General features: G+C 38.5%; 1 protein-coding gene across 1 annotated transcript in view; it reads right to left on the bottom strand.

The window, feature by feature from the left end:
- The window catches only part of EPRS1 (glutamyl-prolyl-tRNA synthetase 1), a 68,629-nt gene that overhangs the window by 18,997 nt on the left and 29,019 nt on the right, over positions 1-20,613 (bottom strand). Inside the window, exons 13-19 of the mRNA XM_004751458.3 lie at positions 18,713-18,823; positions 16,598-16,734; positions 15,589-15,796; positions 14,908-15,020; positions 13,871-13,988; positions 8,214-8,567; positions 110-337 (exon numbers count right to left, since the gene is read on the bottom strand). Coding sequence (XP_004751515.1) covers positions 110-337; positions 8,214-8,567; positions 13,871-13,988; positions 14,908-15,020; positions 15,589-15,796; positions 16,598-16,734; positions 18,713-18,823 — 1,269 coding nt within the window. The remainder of the gene's footprint in view (positions 1-109; positions 338-8,213; positions 8,568-13,870; positions 13,989-14,907; positions 15,021-15,588; positions 15,797-16,597; positions 16,735-18,712; positions 18,824-20,613) is intronic.

Consider the following 20,613-nt stretch of genomic DNA (forward strand, 5'->3'; position numbering starts at 1 on the left):
GAGAACTGAAACATAAGAGCAGAACTTAGATTCAACTGGCCAGAAAGTGTTCTGAGAAAGGAAAGTAGCCTGTAATGTGAAAAACAAAACCACAAAATACCACACTAACCTTAGAGGCCTTTTCAGCTTTAAGTTTTCGAACAACTTCTCCTTGAGAAGCTACTTTGTCAAAAAGTACTTTGGCTTCTGGTGTTTCTGGACTGCTATGCTCAGAGCTGTTGGTTGAGTCTGAACTTTGGGATAATGGAGGCTGACCCGGAATGTACTCCTTTCCAGTTTTTTCTTTATACTGAGCTTTCAGGGAGAGTAAGCATTCTACGGCTTCGTTTATTTTAGCCTGAGATAAAAGACAAAAAACAATTATTTAAAACTTCAAAATTTCTGAGAATTTCAATGATTATCAAAAATCATTAATTACCACCAAGGTATTTCTATAAATAATCATCATGGAGAATCCCAAGCAACAAAGGAGTTCAATTATAAAATAACAGATCAAAGTTTAAAAAAAAAAGTTAAAAGTATAAACCACATTATAATCCTATAAACAAACCATAAAAATAAACATAAACACATATACACATAGTACTGTAACTTTGCATTTTACATCTGTAAACAGACAAATAATAGGATATCCAAGCAAACTGGCATTGTCCAAGCCCTGTGTCTATAAATAGGGGAGTCAGAAATTACAAAATCAGAATAAAGATCAGCTCAATGGCTTTGCTATACAAACCTTATTTTCATTAGCCTACTAAACAAACACCGAACACAGCACAAAACAAACAAACCACAGTTTGGGCCTAACTAAAGAATAGTTACATTATTCTTTTAAAAATTTAAAATAAAACGAGAAGGTATATTGAGTGTGTGTGTGTGTGTGTGTGTGTGTGTTTTTAAAGATTTATTTATTTGAGAGAAGAGAGAGACTGTGCGTGAGCAGGAGGAGGAGGGGCAGGAGAGAGGGCGGTAGAGAAGCAGACTCCCTGCTCAGCGCGGTGCCCAAAAAGGGACGGATCTCATGACCCTGAGATCCTGACCCGAGCTGAAACCAAGTGTCATACACTTAACCAACTGAGCTACCCAGGCGCTCCAGTATACTGTGGTTTTAATTAGACATTAATGTATACACATCATCCTCTGATACTTCAATGTAATCATAATGAAAAACAATGAAATGAGATGCTTATGATTCTAGCAGAGAAGGACAACAAAGCAGGCGAAGGACACAGGCTTGACACTTTACCTGAAGAGTACTACTATCGACACCACTGAAAAGCCATCTCACCAATCAGAGAGAGAAAAAGTACCTCTCAACTGCCCTAGTTTCCAAGTTTCATCACTACATTATAACCGCGCTCCAAACACCCACTGGCAAGCAACAGAGGCCAGGAAGAATACTACTACTACAGCGGGTCAGCGGAGTGCAGAAGCACTGGGCGGCCTTCCAAGAACTCGCATCTATGGATCAACAAGTAACACTTCCTTGTTCATAACTTATGATACAACGTGTTTTGCTGCCTACAGAAGTAGAGTCTGTCACCCCAGGAACCACACAGGAATAAATATAAGAGGAGAAATCACACAAAGAGAAGCAGGAAGCTTGTACCCCTGACCTGTCTCTTGTTTATACTGCCTTTAGAATTAAAAGCATTTTCACAACAACATATTCCTTTCAACTCCTAAGAAACTAAGGAATAAGACACAATTAATCAGAATTATAAGAATCAAGGAAAAATAAACTTCCATCAGCCAAAAGAAAGAAAATGGGAAGAAAGTTAAGGGACTTTCCAGCAACTATTTCTACAAAAAGAGGCCTTTGAAAGGAGGTCCAGTTTAACCTACAAGCAAGTGCTGACCAGAGTCTGAAGTCAGGTGACACACAATTCAGGAAGAAAAAAACCTTTGGCAAGATTACAATTCAAGATATTATAAAGAAGAAAATTAAAATGGACAAATCACTTTACTACTAAATTATCATTTAAAATTATATATACCTGGGGCACCTAGGTGGCTCAGTGGGTTAAGCCTCTGCCTTCGGCTCAGGTCATGATCCAGGGTCCTGGAATTGAGACCCGCATCAGGCTCTCTGCTCAGCAGGGAGCCTGCTTCCCTTCCTCTCTCTCTGCCTACTTGTGCTCTCTGTCAAATAAATAAATAAAATCTTAAATAAAATAAAATAAAATTATATATACTTATATTTTCTCCAATTGAGAAATGGAACAGTGTGATAACTAAGTTATCTACTCAGTTAGTTTTCAAAACAGTGAAACAATACTGCTCTCTATGCAGTCTTCTCTGATGATTTAGAAGGTATCTAAAGACTCTTGAATTAGAATTAGCATTATCAATAAAAAAAACCTATCACTATTATTTTATGGCCCATTTATTTACTCTGTGCTGGATACTATGCTAAGTGCTTTACATGGATCATTTTATTTTTCAAAACAACCCTGACTCACTGTATAGAAGAGGTATAGCTTGGACATAAGATGAAGCACATTACCCAAAGCTACACGATAAGCGGCAGGAGAGCCAGGATTTAATCTAGGGTTTATTCTAGAGTCTGTGATCGATTCCTGCTAACATGCCATGAAAACTGCATTTTTAAAAGAGGTCTTTGATTCTTACTTAACAACGTCTTGTTGAACGAGGGAAAAATAATCTCTTTTAATACTCTAGTTCTCTGCAATAAAACAAAGAAAAACTGGATGGTAGTACTAGGTAAAAGATTAAACAGCAGAAGCCTACAAGTAGTTGCTGATAAATCTCAAGCTTCTTTTTTTTAAGATTTTATTTATTTGACAGATCACAAGTAGGCAGAGCAGCAGGCAGAGAGAGGGGGAGAAGCAGTCTCCCCACTGAACAGAGAGCCCGATGTGGGGCTTGATCCCAGGACCCTGAGAGCATGACCTGAGCCGAAGGCAGAGGCTTAACCCACTGAGCCACCCAGGCACCAGCACCCCAAATCTTAAGTTCTTAATGGACAAAAAGGTTTTAAACATATCTAACATAGCCCATACAACATGAAAAGATTTCAATAAATAATTGTTGATGCAGATGAATGAGGAAAGAAACAGCCTATCAAAAAACCACTTTGGTGAGAGTTTAAGATGGGAATTTGAGCAAGTACACGTGACCTGGGAACAGGACTGAGGATGGCAGAGAACTCACCTGGTTCCACCTAGAACAAGGGCCCAACTGCTATTTATTTACGCCGCACACACTAGATGGAAACATTTCTCTGTGGGGAAGGAAAGAACTCTAAGAAGAAAAACCTAAACAATACCCTTTTAAATGTAAGAACAGAAAGGCCTGAGCACCTCAATTATCAATGAAAACAGCTTTTTAAAAAAATCTGTTTCCGACTTCATCTATTTTTCCCAACTCTATGGATGTTCTCCCACCTTCTGCTCCTTTTTAACCCATCCCAGCGAGGGCCACCTGCACACACGCGCGATGACCACGCCCCATGAGCTTCCCACTCAGTGGGGATGGGAGAGGAGTAACAACCCAAAGAGGGAATTCTTCCAAGATGGGGACAGAGAGTAATGAAGCTTGTATCATATAAAAAAGCCGGCCAGGAGATTTAGTAAACTAAAAGTTCATGAGTTTTCAAAACAAGGTGTTTGGGGGTTTTATGAAGTCAACTGGTCAGAAATCTCTATTCAGCTTAAATGCCCAATCCTGTACGGCACAGCCCAATCCTGAAGCTCACTCAGTCCCAGAAGCCAGTCCAGGACAGCAGAGCGCCCGGACTCTGGAGTCATTCTGAGTTGGAACATCTGCTCTTCCATTTCTCAGTTCAGCTACGGGTTCATTTACCTAGATCACAATGTATCTGCTACTTTTCCCTGACACCAACGAATACAAACTCCTCAGATTTTCCTAGAAGATCCGTAAGCTGTAGTCAGCTTTGTGAAATAGCTTGTCTTACAAGACGGATGGATTTATACCTTCTTGAGGCAAAAGCAAGCTTGTGTTAAACACCAAATACAGATACAGCAGAAACTCGTTACACACAAATTCCAAACAAGAAGCTCATAATCTATTAAAGGAAAGGATCGGTTTGTGTCTTCTGATTTTCTCCCCACTGTAATCTTTATTTTTTGGCCTTAGAATCAAGGGTATTTGGGGTGGGGGTGAGGGGCAGTGGTTTTCTAGAACAGCCTATTTACCAAAGAGGTGTAACAACGTGTTTCCTCTCCCGATAGGCTGTGATTTGGATTTTCAAAATCAAAAACAGTGGTGTAAAATATAAAAGGGCAAAGACTGGCAGAATATTTAAGTTGAATTATTGAGGGCATAAAACACAACATGCCACAAATCAAATGCTCCAACTGTAGAAGTACGGTGACCAGCACCCAGCCACACAGATGGGCTGTGACACAGAGAGGCTGCTAATGCCAGGACCGAACAACTGTGAATTACTGTTTCTGTTTAACATAATAAACAGCCATTTATTACTTCAATTTAAAAAGTCATTACTACAGAGGTCTTTAAGTCTCTGTCCTATAGGGGATGGGTCAGCTGACTTCTCTAATAAAGGGCCAGGGCCACGTAAAAAATATTGTAGGCTTCATAAGTCTAATTACTCAACTCAGCAGTTACAGCACAAAAAGAGCCTTAGACAATACATAAACTATGAAGTGTGGTTGTATCCCAATAAAATTCACTTATATAACACCGGAGCAGACCACGGTTTGCCAAACCCGGTCCAAGAATTTGAAGTGTTATATTCCATAAAACCCTTAATTTACCATTTTTTGACTCCCATTTCAAGAAAGCAATACTAAAATTTCAAGTTAAACTGTACTCACTTAGATTTCAAATCAGAGAAATGTGTTCAAAATCAAAGTTTTGTTTTTTGAAGCCGTAACTTTCAAACTTAATATTTCAAATCTGAAAAGTGACTTCAATTTTTAAGGGAACTCAGCATTCAGAATTATTTTATCTTTGGTGTATTCTCAGATAAGCAACTCCCAACTCTATCTGCTTGATCCACTGTCTTGCAACAACCTACTGAGCAAGAGAAAAAGGAAAGAGGAGAAGGTGGACTCGAAGGAGAAAATGAAGGCAGACCTCCAAGTTCTCCCTCCTCGCCCGTCTTTGCTTGTACTCTGCCCTTATGCCCAGAAGTGCTCCACAGAGTGACTGTCTGCGCCGGAAGCGGGAGGCAGGCAGGGAGAAGGGCAGAAGAATGGACAAATAGAGAAGGAAAGATTCTAATCAAAGCCTGTAACTGTAAATTCTCAGCTGACCACCTGCTTTACAACTGAGTATGACGTAAGAGAACTACTTTTGCAGGAAATACAACGGTTAAGAGGTTTAGATAAATCATTAATATAAAATAAGCATGGACTTGTTTAGTAAGTTAATAAACTAGTAAAAACATAACCCTCTGGTGTTCATAATGCAATGCCCCACTGCCATTATCTCCAGTGAGAAACAACTTGGGAATCTGACTGCAAAATTGGAATCTAGGTTTTGTAAACTTCAGAAAATTACTTTCATATTCAGTTTCTCACTGGTTACTAAAACCAACAAATATAAAAAGAAGTACTGAGCGCCTGGGTGGCTTATCAGAAAAGGGTCTGCCTTCAGCTTGGGTCATGACCTCAGGGTCTCGGGATCGAACCCCACTTTGGGCTCCATGCTCAGTGGGGAGTCAGCTTCTCCCCCTCACTCTCCCTCTGTGCTCTCTAATAAATAAATAAAATCTTTTAAAAAAGTATTATTTGAACATTATTGAACATGGCTATTGTGAGGATTAAATGCAAAAATAGTAATAGTGTATAGTACACGGTGCCAGATGTAGTTTAAAAAATACTTCTGTTCCTAGTCATTGGGTTGATTCTCTAGAACAGGAGAGAACATTATTTACTGCTCTTAGCATTCAGAGAAGAAACAAAATGTAAGCACTATTCTGAAACACAGATAGGGTACACTGTAAGCATTCAGTAAATGTAGGTTAAAGTCAGATTCACTTCAGTATCACATTTACCATGTGAATGGTAATAAAAGTACCTAATAAAAGTAGCTGCCTAATGACCGAAGAAATGTAGATTTTTTAACCCACGGGCTGACTTTTCATAAGCTTGACCATGCTATTCCAGGGAAGTAGGATACAGTCCAGTAACCCAATGAGACGGGAGGTATAGCTGGCTGCCGCTCTGAGTGTAACGGCCACTGTTTTTAGTGGCCACACGTAATTTCTTGACCAAGAATCGGCACAGAATCTCAACGTACCCTACTCAGAACGAAGGAATTTAAAAACCAAAGCCCTGCCCCTCAAAAAGGGTCCATAGCTTGTGTCTGATCTATAGAGTGAAAAATACCCTTAACCTTGCCAAAGGACAGGAAATATCAAGGATTTACATCCCAAACTGCAGGCTTTATTCCTAGAAGCAGAGCTATTTGAAGATCATAATAGCTCTGCAGGATTTCCAACAGGCTCACAAAAGAGAAAAAAGCTTTCTCCACAGTTCACAAGGGAGAGAAAAATATTAACTTCTGGAATAAAACCCTAAAATCCCCCCAAAGCATGCTCTCTCTTCAACAGAGGTCAAATGTCCATGAAATAAAGAATCTGGGGGCACAGTTCCCAGTCAGATGCCTAGCAACTTGTTAATGAGATGAGGAAATTGTAACCTCTTACTCCATTCTTCTCCAACCAAAGCCCAGGATGCTGAAAGACAGTAGATCCCCTGACAAGAACAAATCTCCCCTCGTCACTGAAGTCAAGTCCAACGGTTCACCGTACCTCTCTGTGTTCATGTCACAGTCCGGAGTCTGTAATTTCTGGAAGCTTATGAGTGACTGAATTATATCCAGTTACAGCATTATCCATTTGTTGACGTTTTAGAACTATACTACTGTTTGAACAGTACTGTACACCTTGATTACTAAATATGACCATTCTCAGGAAGCCTGGGTGGCTCAGATGGTGAAGGTCTGACTCTTGGTTCCAGGCTTAGGTCATGATTTCAGGGTTATGGGGTTGAGCCCCACACTAGGCTCCGAGTTCAGTGGGAATCTGCTTGTCCCTCTCCCTCCCCCACTGCCTCTGTCCCACCATGTGTGCTCGTTCTCTAAAATAAATAAATAAAATTTTAAAATTAAAAAAAAAAAAAAATATATATATATATGACCTTTATCACAGAAACTATTCCTCTTGTCTCTTACAACAAACAATCCTGTTCCACACTCTGTGCTACCACCCACGTGGCTAAGTGTTTGGCATAAAGCCATAATTAAAACAAGAATAAAAAGTATACTTTAGTTAAAAATTCGTATCACTTGAGGGTTCCCCTACAAAGAGCTGGAAATGGTCACTGGTCAAAAATGTCCTGATGACCTATTATTCTTTTTTTTTTGTTTTTTTTTAAAGATTTTATTTATTTATTTGACAGAGAGAGATCACAAGTAGGCAGAGAGGCAGGCAGAGAGAAAGGAAGGGAAGCAGGCTCCCCGCTGAGCAGAGCGCCCCGATGCGGGGCTCCATCCCAGGACCCTGGGATCATGACCTGGGCTGAAGGCAGAGGCTTCACCCGCTGAGCCCCCCGGCGCCCCGACAAACTATTGCTCTGGGAACACAGTTTGAGCCTTCATGCTCTGCCGCTGCTGGCTTCCTTACTGGGCCCCGGGCCAGCAGCACCAGCTTTTCCTGGACAACTTTTTGCAAATGCATATTCTCTCCATATTCCAGACTTACTGAAGAAGTTGTTCAAGAGGTAGGACCCTGAAATCCGTGTTTTAGCAAGCTCTCTAGTAATCCTGATGTAAAATGAAGCTGAGAACCATGGATCTCCACTTACACTTTCTCTGAATTTTGTTCACACATAAAGGGCTTCCTCTATCTCAGGACTACTTTAAATGGCCTTTATGAACAGAGTCCTCCTTCCCTGCCACTTACAACCACAAGTGCTTCTGAGAACAATTTACACATCACACAGGACAGTATTTCAGTCCACCACGTGGATCCCAGTGTGCATATTTCCTCCCTGACACTCACTCCCACACTAGACGGGGAGCTGCGTGTTAGTATTTTCAGAGCTTGGCACATAGCAGGTATCAGTAATGATGGACTGCTCTGCCAAAATATTCAAGCAGTCTAGAAACAGTATATGTTAAAAGATGAGACTACAGCCACTCTAAACTGGCTGAATTCACGAGCTCCCTCCCAGTGTTGTCTCGCCCGGTTCCAAAACACTGACCTTGGGGGCTTTTTCAGCTTTCAGTTTCCGAACCACCTCCCCTTGTGCAGCGACTTCATCGTAGAGAGATTTACTTTCCACAACACTCCTTGATGACCCAGAGGAAACATTCTGTACCACTGCAGGAGGGTTTCCAGGTTTATATTCCTGACCAGTTTTCTCCTTATATTCAGCTTTCAAAGCCAAAAGCTGTTTTACAGCTGCATCTATATCTTCCTTTGCTGCTTTCTTGGCTTTTAATTCACGAACCACATCCCCTTGAGCAGCCACTCTGTTGTAAAGGACCAAGGAATCCTCAGATGGAGCACAGGTATTATCCAAAGGACCTGGTCTTTCCTTACGAGGAGTACTCGGCTACAGAAGCAGAAAAACATTAATTCATGTTAAATGTCCTCTCACAAAATTGTACCAAACTGTCTGTTATACAACATTTCATGCTAAAAAAATTTAATTTTGATCCCTTAAAAAGTTTAAGTAAATAATCTCATTCCTAAAAATTTATCCTAATGAAAAATGACAGAAGTAAACAAACATAGAGGTACATGGTTATGTACTGAAGAATTTTTATCAGAATAAAAAACTGAAAATCAGCTAAATCCTTACCATTAATGGATTAAAGAAATTATGACACATCCAAAAGATCTGAGAATAAATCATTGTTTCACCACATACTAGCTGTAAAACCTTAAATTAGTTCCATAAGCTGTTTCTGGTTTTAACTATAAAAGAAAAGTAACTTTATTAAACCCATCAGTGTGATGGGAAAATAAAAGGTAATAAATCTGCTTAAAGCTTTTAGTTACAAATGCTGGGGAAAGTATCAATAAGTTTCAGGAATTACTAATTTTTTAAGAGATAACATCTAGATTGATGACAAAGCAAGACCTCCATAAAATACTGTGATACAATTTTAACTCCTTGCTATGGGACAATTCCATAGTATAAAATTATATATTTTGTATAAAATTATTTATTTCCAGGCATATGATTATACATAGATATATGCAATAAACCTAGAGATACGTAAACTAAAATGATGTCTGGGAGTGAGGAACTATGCTATTTTTTATTCTCAATGTCACGCTTTCCTCCTGCCTAGAAAGCTTTCCACCCTACAGAACTGCTTCCAAATTTAAAACCCAGCTCACATCATACCTTCCCCATGATTTTTTTCTTTAATGGTCTTCTGCTTAACCCATATTCATGAGTCATGTATATTAACTCCAGAATGTTTTATCTCTACTTGAACTGTCCCGATCCCAGACCCAGCACTCTGAACTGTCTTTCAGGTATCTTTATCTGGATAGCTAAGGAGCACATCAAGCCACATCAGAGTTGCATTTTACATCGGGATTAGGTTCTAAAGGAAACATGTAAGTCAAAAACCATATAGGGGACACCTGGGGGGCTCAGTTGGTTAAGCCTCTCAGGTCAGGATCTCAGAGTCCTGGGATTGGGCCTGCACAGGGCTCTCTGCTCAGCAGGGAGCCTGTTTCCCCCCCCCTCTCTCTGCCTACCTGCCTCTCTGCCTACTTGTGATCTCTGTCAAATAAATAAATAAAATATTAAAAAAAAACAAAAACCACATAGGTTTGCTAGCTCACTTGGTAGAGCATGTGACCCTTAGTCTCAGAACTATGAGTTTAAAACCCATATTGAGTGTAGAGATTAAAAAATAAGTAAATAGGGAATGCCTGGGTGGCTCAGTTGGTTGGACGACTGCCTTTGGCTCAGGTCATGATCCTGGAGTCCCGCATCGGACTCCCAGCTCCATGGGGAGTCTGCTTCTCTCTCTGACCTTCTCCTCATTCATGCTCTCTCTCACTGTCTCTCTCTCAAGTAAATAAATAAAATCTTTAAAAAAAAAAAAAAAAAGTAAATAAAATCTTAAAAAAAACCCCACATATACTCGAAATTACTCCTTAAAATATACAACCACCAATGTTAATATGCACATATAAACGCAAATATTATTCAGTAAAGCAAGAATACAATAGAGTCATTCTGTATCAAAAATATATACATTCTGTTCTGCTATACTTATTTTTGATAACCTGAATAGACTCATTCATGCCTAGTAAACAGGGAAACACTATTAAAGGTATTAGGGTAACACTGAAAAATCACACCACCTTGTGGTGGTTTCTGCCAGTATGTTAATGTTTGATGTCAAAGAAGCATACGGGGAAAAAGCTTTCTCACAATTAAAAGAGAAAGCTTTAGAAGTGTCCTCCTTGGGGTACCCAGGTGGCTCAGTCAGTTAAGCAGCTGCCTTCAGCTCAGCTCATGATCCCAGGATTCAGGGATCAAGGCCCATGCCAGGCTTCATGCTCTCGGGAAGTCTGCATTATCTGCGCCCCCACCCCCTATGCCTGCACTCTCTTCCTCAAATAAATAAAATCTTAAAAAAAAAAATGAGGAGCAGCTTCCTTGAGTGAAGGTGGTACTTTAAAAACACTGTTTACCATAACATTAAGCCATCTAATGAAGGTACAAGTTCAGATGAAGGAATTTCAAAGAGCTAGCCTCCTGGGCTTTTAAAAAAAAAAAAAAAAAGATGAGGTGGGATCCACACTGAGTCAGACTCTAGCTCTGATGGTACTGCTCTCTATTAGAGGAAAACACCCTCAAAGACCTACATATCAAAGTAAGGCTTAAGGCTGCCAGGCAGTGTTGGACACCAATGCTAGTCAAGTGCATTTGAACTTTTCTTAGGATTTGTGCAGGTTCCAAAATATATCCACAAACTTTCTAACACTCTGTCCATCAAGAGGTGGGGTCTATACCCCCCACTTGAATCTGGGCAAGATTATGAGTGCTTGGACCAAGTGCATGGCAGAAATGACACTATGTGAGATTTTTAAGGTTAAAACATAAAAGGTGGGGCGCCTGGGTGGCTCAGTGGGTTAAAGCCTCTGCCTTCGGCTCAGGTCATGATCCCGGGGTCCTGGGATGAGCCCCGCATCGGGCTCTTCACTTGGTGGAGAGCCTGCTTCCCCGCCCCCTCTCTCTGCCTCTCTGCCTGCTTGTGATCTGTCAAATAAATAAATAAAATCTAAAAAAAACAAAAACAAAAACATAAAAGGCAATGCTGCTTCCACCATGTCTACCAGCCACTCACTTCTGGAGCCCTGAGTTGTCCTACGAAGTTTCACTACCCTGACACTATCACACTAAAGAGGTCACTTGTAGCTACTTTGTGCGACATTTCCCCTTTCCTAGCCAACAGTCAGCATCAACTGCCACCCGTGAGAGTGAGCCACCATGGATGTCCAGCGAGGCCTCTGATGACTGCCAACCAGCCAACAGCTGACTGAAGCTATAGGAGACGCACAGGTTCTTAGCGTTTTGCCCCAAGCCTATTTTTCCTAATAAACCAGCCCTGTCATTCTTAGTATGCTGCTTTACAGAACAAAGTTTCTCAAGAATACACAAATTTCTGAAGCCAGTATTACACTATATGTTAACTAACTAGGATTTAAATAAAAATTTGAAAATAAATAAAGAAACTTACAGTGTTACACTAGCATCTTTACAGCATACGTAAAATTTTACTGGGGGACACTGGGACCAACAGGAGCCTCGGTAGCCACATTCCCCACGTCACTCTTATTTCATCACATATACTGGCAGTTCTCAAGGTGTGGCATACAGAACCCAGAGGATTTCTGAGATCCTTTCAAAGGAGGTCTGTAAGGCCACAGCTATTTTCTAATCCACTAAGACATAATCTGTCATTTTGAGTCAGTCTTTCATGAGTACACAGTGCAATTTTTTTGAGGCGACTAAGTCAGATCTTAAAGAGATATTTAAAAGTGCAAAACCACAGCATTCTTCTAACTCAAACTTTTAAAAAATAGTTATTTTTCATAAAACATATTTATATAAATATAATTGGGTTCATTATTGCCATTTTAAAACAAATTGGTAAGGGTGTGGGGGTGGCTTAAGTTTTAAGTCTAAGTTGTTTAACTCTTGATTTTGGCTCAGGTTACGATCTCAGGGTTGTGAGATCAAGTCCTTCATCGGACTCCATGCCTGGCATGGAGCCTGCTAAAGACACTCTCCCTCTCCTGCCCCTGGCTTGTGTACGTGAATTTCTTTCTCTCTCACCCTCTCTCTTAAAAAGTAGATAGATAAATAAGTAAAATAAAACTTAATTCTTGGGCGCCTGGGTGGCTCAGTGGGTTAAGCCGCTGCCTTCGGCTCAGGTCATGATCTCAGGGTCCTGGGATCGAGTCCCGCATCAGGCTCTCTGCTCAGCAACGAGCCTGCTTCCCTCTCTCTCTCTCTGCCTGCCTCTCAGTGTACTTGTGATTTCTCTCTGTCAAATAAATAAATAAAATCTTTAAAAAAAAAAAAAACAACAACTTAATTCTTAATCCTTAATTTAAAAACTTGTCAGTTTCAACTCTTAGTATACCAAGTACTGATAAATATAACCCACATATAAAAAAAGGTTCCTCAATCATTTTTAAGAGGATACAGGCTCTTGGGGCATCTGGGTGCTTCAGTGGGTTAAAGCACCTGTCTTCAGCCCGGATCCTGGCATAGAGCCCCAGGTCTGGCTCTCTGCTCAGCGGGGAGCCTGCTTACCCCCACTCCATGCCCTGCCTGCCTCTCTGCCTACTTGTGATCTCTGTCAAATTAATAAATAAAATCTTAAAAAAAAAAAAAAAAGAGTATACAGGGCCTTGAGACTAAAAAGTTTAAGAACTGCTCTATTTAAATTCTTTTCTTCCTTTAATTTTCTTTTGTCAGAGATCACACAGTATTTAATGTGTGTAAATTAAAAGCTCAAGTTATGACATTCCCATTGTAAAAAGAGTTTTAAACTCGTATCTAATAAAGTTACGTGTTTCTATCTTCCCTAGCTCAGGTTATTTTTTATTTACCTATTCAATCACACAAAATTAGGACTTACTACATTACTTATTCTACTTCCTGAACTCATGTCCTACTTTATACCTTCCCTTCCCTCATCCTCTGGATTCCTAATCACTTAACACATCTTCTAATCCTACTTCCCAGCCACCTGCCAAGATGTCCCTGCAGACCCAACACCCAGGGATCCCAACCCATGCATCAAGGTGCTCCAGGGTGCCACAGGAAATTCACAGGGGCACTATAAAATATTTTAAGTATTTGAAGTAAACAGCAACATGTCCAACATCTGTCAAATACTACATGTACTACAAGCTCAAGTTGGCTCAATAACATCAGAGCATGTTACATTCCTTTCAGTGATGTCCTACCTTTGTAAAACTAAAATTTCCACAGCTGCTAAGTTAAAATCAAACACCACAGGAAAATCACTATGGAACAGGAAGTTAGCACTGTAGTATCCAAGGCGAATATAAGATTCAGGAAAGAAATAAAGTATTATTTTTTCTTTTAATCAGTGTATCACTTTTAGAATGAAATAATTAAAATATTTAAATTTGAGAACACAATCTTTTAAGAATAAAATTTCTCTTTTATTCCACTTACATCTATTATTTCTTCAAGTAACTACATAAGAAACATTTATCTCTTTGAACTTAACAAAGAGAACTATTAGAATTTCACTTAGCCTGTGGGTACCATGAAGAAAGATTCTAAATCCTGGGGTAAAAAGATGGTTGATTAGAGACATATCCACAGAAGTCAACGTTTACCTCATTTTTTGTTGTTTCTACCTTGGTCTTTTCCCTTGACCCAGATGTTGGCATTTCCTTTGTATGTCCATCAGGAATATAGATCAAAACACATGGGGCTTCTTTGCAGCTATATGGGCTAAAGAGAAAACAGAGGGCCAAAAAAGGTTTAGAACAAAATTATGTGACAGTAATTCAAACTGAATTCCTAGATTAAGTCACTGGCATCATGTTAATGCTTCTTGAAGTATAAAAAGTCCATTCTCTTATTATTCAAATAAGAAGCTCTTCAGTGAAGTTTAAAAACAATGGATACATAAATAAAAATTCACAGTGCTAATTATAACCTTCCAGTTTAAGATCTTTTATAGATATAAACAGGCTAACTCTAGGACAAAAGTTCAGCTCCTCTGCCTGCCAGCAGAAATGGCACTAGTGGGTGCTCATTCTTGACCGAAAGACAAATGCATCTCCATACAACACCTAATATGCTTGTGAACAGAAAAATTTCCGTAAAACATTTAAAAGAATTTCTCAATTTTTAAAAGTAATCAGCAAAATCCACTGCCACCAAGGCTACTGATAAGCATAGGACTTCTTCAAATTTTGTAGTAAAAGCTCAAGTGAAAATATAAAGAGAAGAATTCAGTACATCTCTTCAATATTTTTGATAGCTTTACTGAGATGACGATTTTCCTCTAAAAGTATCTGCTACGTTATTTATATTCTATAATGCATCTAATGAAAATATACTATAAAAAGGTAATAGTAACAATTTTTACCCAACGATATATTGGAATTTCTCTTTATACTTGAGACTACATGAAGATGAATTATAAGATGGTTTAATTTTAGAAATCAATAATTTGTTATTATTATGCTGTTTCAGAGTTACTGCTTGTTACCTTAAGGTCTGAAATATTAAATATAAAAGGCAAATATCAAACTGAATAGAGAATTATCAGGTAGAGTATTTTAGTAGAAATTCAATATTTAAAATCTTACTACTGTAAGAATGTTAAGCATTTTCATTTAAATGCTCATTGACATTTACTTACCTAACAGGTTCATATGGCTGATCACATATGAAGAATCCTCTTCTCTGGAGTTGTATAATGTCTCCTTTTTTCAAATCCTTAAGGCAGGGATCCCCCAGCATTAGTTCTTCATGCTATAAAGATGACAGAAAACCAAAATACAACTTCTTAGAAATCAGAGCACTGAAAACAACTCTAAAATAGAAGTTGTTTTTCCAGAAGGCGGACTATCCTTAATTTAAAGAGATATGTTAAAAACTTTACTACTTAAGCAGATACAGTGAAACAATAAAGAAGTAAACAATTACATATTGTATTTTTTTAAAACTTAAAACTGATGAACCGATGAATTAACTTAGGGAAACCTTTTAATCAACTTGATTAGTATCCCTGCATACTTAAGTAAGTTTCCCACCATAAATTCCACCATGAGCGGCAGTGAGGAAAGCACAGACAGACCTAGCTGTAAGGCACAGCAGCACGGCACTTAAGCATAAGCAAGTTCTTTAACCTCGCTGTGCTTCAACTCTTACCTTCCATAAAACAGAAACAGCACTCTTTTATATCTTTTCATTTTAACAGATCTTTTACAGATCTTTTCCATTTTACTTGAAAACCAAATACTCAAAAGTAATTTTAAAAATTCTAAAAAAAAGTTTATATAACAAGGAAAAAGAAACATGGTGTCTTTCAGGAGACTACCTTACTGTTCTTGTTCACATACTGCTTAAAGTCCTCATCTTTCCCCAGCACCGGCTTGGTGATCAAGTGCTCGTAGGTGACACAGATTGCAGGAATAGGAAGGGCACGTGCAGTCTCTGCAAGCCATGTGATCTTCGTGGTTTTCTTGTAGTCTTTGTTCTCCAAATTCAACTTTGCATCAAGAGATACAATTTTTCCATCTGCACTTCTAGATATAAGATTGAAAAGTGTTAAGAGAAAACCATAACTGTCATAAATGCATTATTTTGTCCTGTACCTATAATAAATGGCTAGGAATCTTCTTTGGAAAAATGCCAAACCAAACATTTGAGCTTCTAGTATGTTCCAGACAAATACTGGTTAAGAGACGAATAAAATAAAATCTGCTAGGGAGCAGATGCACACTCGTCTGATGAAAAACATGAGCATATCTACAAATTTTAAAGCCATCTGCATTAAACATTAAAAAATATAAAGTACCATATTTTAAAACATTTAACAATTACTTGAAATCATACGTAATGACTGGACAATTCAGATTTCAGAGTTTACATAAATTTTATTAGCATACTATGTTCCATTTATGTAATCTTAAGAATAAGTGTAGCACACTGTAGTAACTAGAAAGCACGTATTCATCACAAAATAATTTTAAAACAGATTTTAGGATAAAGAATGTTATGTATACAAAATCTGTCCAAAGGATCCCTTGCCCAGCAACTGTACAATGAGAATCAGATGACAAGACAACTGTAAGCATGAGAACTATTTTTTTTTACATCTAGACACAGTAATTTTCAGTATCACAAGCAAAACACCCCAATACCCAATTAGTAAACTGGACACACATGGAAAAGAAACCTGTTGTGCGTCCAGAATTAGCAGTTTCTATCCCTGAGCAGATTTACTGGTGGGAAAATGAATGAGACTAAATCTGGTAATTTTTAATAAGTGAATAAACTAAGAATTCCCTTCCATATTTATTAAAAAACAGACAAAAAGTTCTTACTTATTTATTTTAGTAATGTTGATGTTGCCCCAATTTATAAAGGTAACCATCTCCCCCTCCGACAAGGTCTCTGCATCAGCACCTTCAATGAAAACTTTAGGACTGTACCACACTGGCTTCAAGCCAACATCAGGATTCTGATTGATTAAAAAAGAAAAAAGAAGAAGAGTGTTGACTGAAACAACTTATTGAACCCAGCATGCAAATTTAATATTCATTCATTTAATTCTTTAATCAAACATGCTGAATCCCAGCCACATGGCAGTAATGCTAATGGGAGTCAGACAAAGTCCCTACAATTACTACCAGCCTAAAATTCTTTGTTTTCAGAGCTAAGACAGTTATCATTTGTTTTTGCTGTTCCTCCAACCAGAATCTACTTTGCAGTCCTCAGAATGTCACTAGTGCTTGGCAACAAAGGAGAAAATGGAGTCACTTCTGATCAGTGGCTACAGAACATTACAGGACAACAGATGTCACCACAGCAGGAAAATTTGTGGACCTTTCATATCTTAGATGACAAATTAAAAGAGTATCATATTTGTATAGATAGATAAATTTTCTGTCTTTTCAGTATGTATTATAAAAGAAGGAAAAAGATTTGGAGAATAAAAAGAATGGTGTGTTAACTCTCAGTTTTTGTTTAACAGACTTCAAAAGGAGAAAAGTCTAAGATTTTTTGAAATAAATATTACACAGCATGTATTTAGTAATTACTCAATAAATGTACCAATGTATTTGAGAAAAATCAGGATGCTGTATTGACTTACATTCTGCTGAGCTCAGAGAATGGTAACAGGCTAAGATTTAGTGAGGAAAATGATACCTAAGATTCCACAGATCGCACTGAGCACACCACTCATCATTTAAAGAGTGTCTCCAAATGAATAATAAACTTATCCTTTATTATGTGTAACTATTAACTATGCTATCTGAACACAACTACCATTTTAACAAATAAGCGCCTTAGGACATTTTCTCACCACTCAAATTTCAAAGCATTCAGTAAGCTTCACAATTAAGCTAACTGTAGTCAGTGACATGATACACAGAGAGCACCATCGCCTGGTTGAACCAATCAGATGTAAGATAAAGGCAAAGTCAAATCTATCACAAACATCTACTCTTTCCAAATCTTATTAGGAGTCGCCCTAAAATAACTCAAATCTTTAAAGTTAAAAATAGCCACTGCCATGTAGAAAGACAATCATATAAGGCTCCAACTCAGATGCCTATTATTTTATATGTGAGTTAGCCTGTGTATATAACAGTTCTGAGTAAGGTTATGAGTACATTAGGCTATTGTATGAGTGAGTCAGTCTATGCATCTCCATTATACAATGAAGGTATTTATAGACAACCCACAAAACTTGAATAAAAGGATCTATTTTTGCTGCAAGGCTGTCAAGCAAGCAGTCATAACGAAGACAACAATCATGGTTTAACTAAGAGGAACTCCCTGCTACTTGTATCTAAGATTTATATTCTGAATTCAGATGGACAGAGTTCATTCTCACTTCACTGACATTCTCTAAAACAGACTAAATGCCAGTGTGATAGATTCTGAATGAAAACTGTGACTCAAAGGGCACCTGGCTGGCTCAACTGGTAGAGCACACGACTCTTGATCTCAGGGTCATGAGTCCGAGCCCCAAACTAGGCATGGAGCCTACTTTAAAGAAAAGAAAAACTGTGATTCAATATTACTAGGTCTAATGTTTGGGCTTAAAGACAAAGGTACCAATGAATAACTAGTTAACAGAGAACACACCTCAGCTTCCCTATAAAGACAACAGCCTAAATTATGGTATGATCTTCCAGTAGGACTCCAAGAAAAGGTGAACTTCTATTATATACTTATATACTCTCTCTACAGAACAACAACAACAAAGGCACAGAGTGGAAAAGTTCTGAGAAGTGTTTTGGATTATTACTAAAATAAATTTCCTCAGCAAAAAACCCACAAAAACATTTACTTCAATTAGTATCAAATCGGACAAATAATATTGAATAGAAAATGATCTCAAAACCATGCAACAGCTGCCCCCAAGCCACATTTTCCCTTTTCTTATCCTGCTCCTTCTGAGAATAACATTGGTGAAAGTGCAGGGTGACCTTTGGGTGTTTGGCTACTTCTTTCATCTCCTCCTGAGCCTCAGGGATATTCACAGGAACCACATCTTTCTTCAGTAATGCAACATATCGTGGCGCCACCGGGTCAATAACCTGCAACAAATGCAACCTCGTGTTAAAACATCCAGATATTTTTAAAACTTCATAAATAAAATAAATGATAGCACAGGAATACTAACTGGCTTTCTTTGTTACTGCATTTACTAATTTTTTGTTTTACCTGCTAAATCTCCTCTAATATTTAACTGTCCGGTGGAAAAAAAGGAAACAATCATAATTGAAAGCTACATAAAATTCAGAGTTCCTTCTCAAGAATAAGTCCTGACAGGTGAAAAGAAACCAATTAGTTAAAGCAAAATATTACCTTTGAAAATAACTTATAATTCTGTTATTAGAAGATGAGGAAAAATCATGCTGCGGGGTCATGTATCAATCCTATGGGTAAGTGTTATATGTCCTTTTGTATTACTGGAAAAATCCGTTTTCAAAGAATATAGGTATTGTATCTTAGTATCAGTTTTAATCAGTGTTAGGCAACACATCACAATCAAAAGCAAAACATTATTAGGTCACTATAATAAGGCAATTCTACAAACTCAATAGTATAAACAAGACATTTCTGCTGGTCTGCAAGCTACATATACAGGGACCACTGTGTTCCCAGTACTGAGCCAGGGCCGGGCACACACAGGTAATCAACAGACATTTGCGGATTCACTGGATGAATGGTTCTACTCGCTGTGCTCTGACCTAACTCCACCTCCAAAACAGCAATAGCATGCCCTTCTGGATCGGATGTATTTTCCTCACTTCACTGTTCAATTTAAAATGATCCATGGTGACCACACAAAACAGCAGTGTGTAGACACTAAATAAAGCATATGGAAGAAAAACGTAGATAGAGGCGTATGTACAGAGTGAGGCGCTAAGGAGGATGTAGGAAATAGAGGGTGCGCGAACCGAACTTGGCCGTGTTTGTTTTGTATTATTCTGTTGTTGTTACCACTGGGGTTATTTTAAAAGAATAATATGAAAATTCTCAGTGACTCAGAGGGTCACTCATAAAAGCCTGAAAAGCTCTTTAACTCCCTAACTCCCCGTGTCTGCTACTCCTCCTGGCTTCTGGTTCATGTTGGTAGTAAATCACGACCAGCCTCTCTCTAGATCATCATTCCATTCCTTCCTTCCTTGAGTTAGCTTAAAGATCATCCTTACTAGTTAAAGATTCCTCCTTTTAGCTTCAACTGGGCTAAAATGATTGAAGACTTAATTTGCGATTCCTCGGTTCAGTACTTAAGCCAGGAAGATATAGTTTCTTTAAAGAAAGCTACAACTAGACAAGCCGGCCTGGGAAACCTCTTCCAGGTCACTGCAGCTCAGCCTCCTCACCTGACAAGAGCCGGAGAAGATGGTTTCTCACACCTGACTATTTACAATCATCACTTACTGGGTGGCTAGCTCAGATTCTCAGGCCACTTAACCATACAGGACAATGAATGTGATAGTCTGAAGTAAAGGCTAAAGAAATCTATTTTTAACAAGCATTCCATAGGATAGTCAGGAACAGTGAAATCTAAGAAATCTTGGATTAAAAGATTTTAAGTTGTTCAGCTCTAAATTGTACAATTCTAAAAATTTCTGGATCAAATTACTCTGAAGTGTCCCAGGAGTTCCCCTGGCAGACACCACCAAGTGGGGGAAAGACAGGCCTGGGACTGTGGAGAAGAATCCAGAACCCTTAACACACTTCCACCAGAAAAGCTACCCTTTTATTTACTGGGGTTTACTTGAAAATTTTTCATTTGAAAACTTTCCTTTTTGGGGATCAAAGAGAGAAGTCTCTACCTACTTTAAATTTACTAGGTAGGGGCAAAGGCAAGGGA

Source organism: Mustela putorius, unplaced genomic scaffold, assembly GCF_011764305.1.
Source record: "Mustela putorius furo isolate JIRA1106 unplaced genomic scaffold, ASM1176430v1.1 tig00000508_pilon_pilon_pilon, whole genome shotgun sequence".
NCBI lineage: Eukaryota > Metazoa > Chordata > Mammalia > Carnivora > Mustelidae > Mustela > Mustela putorius.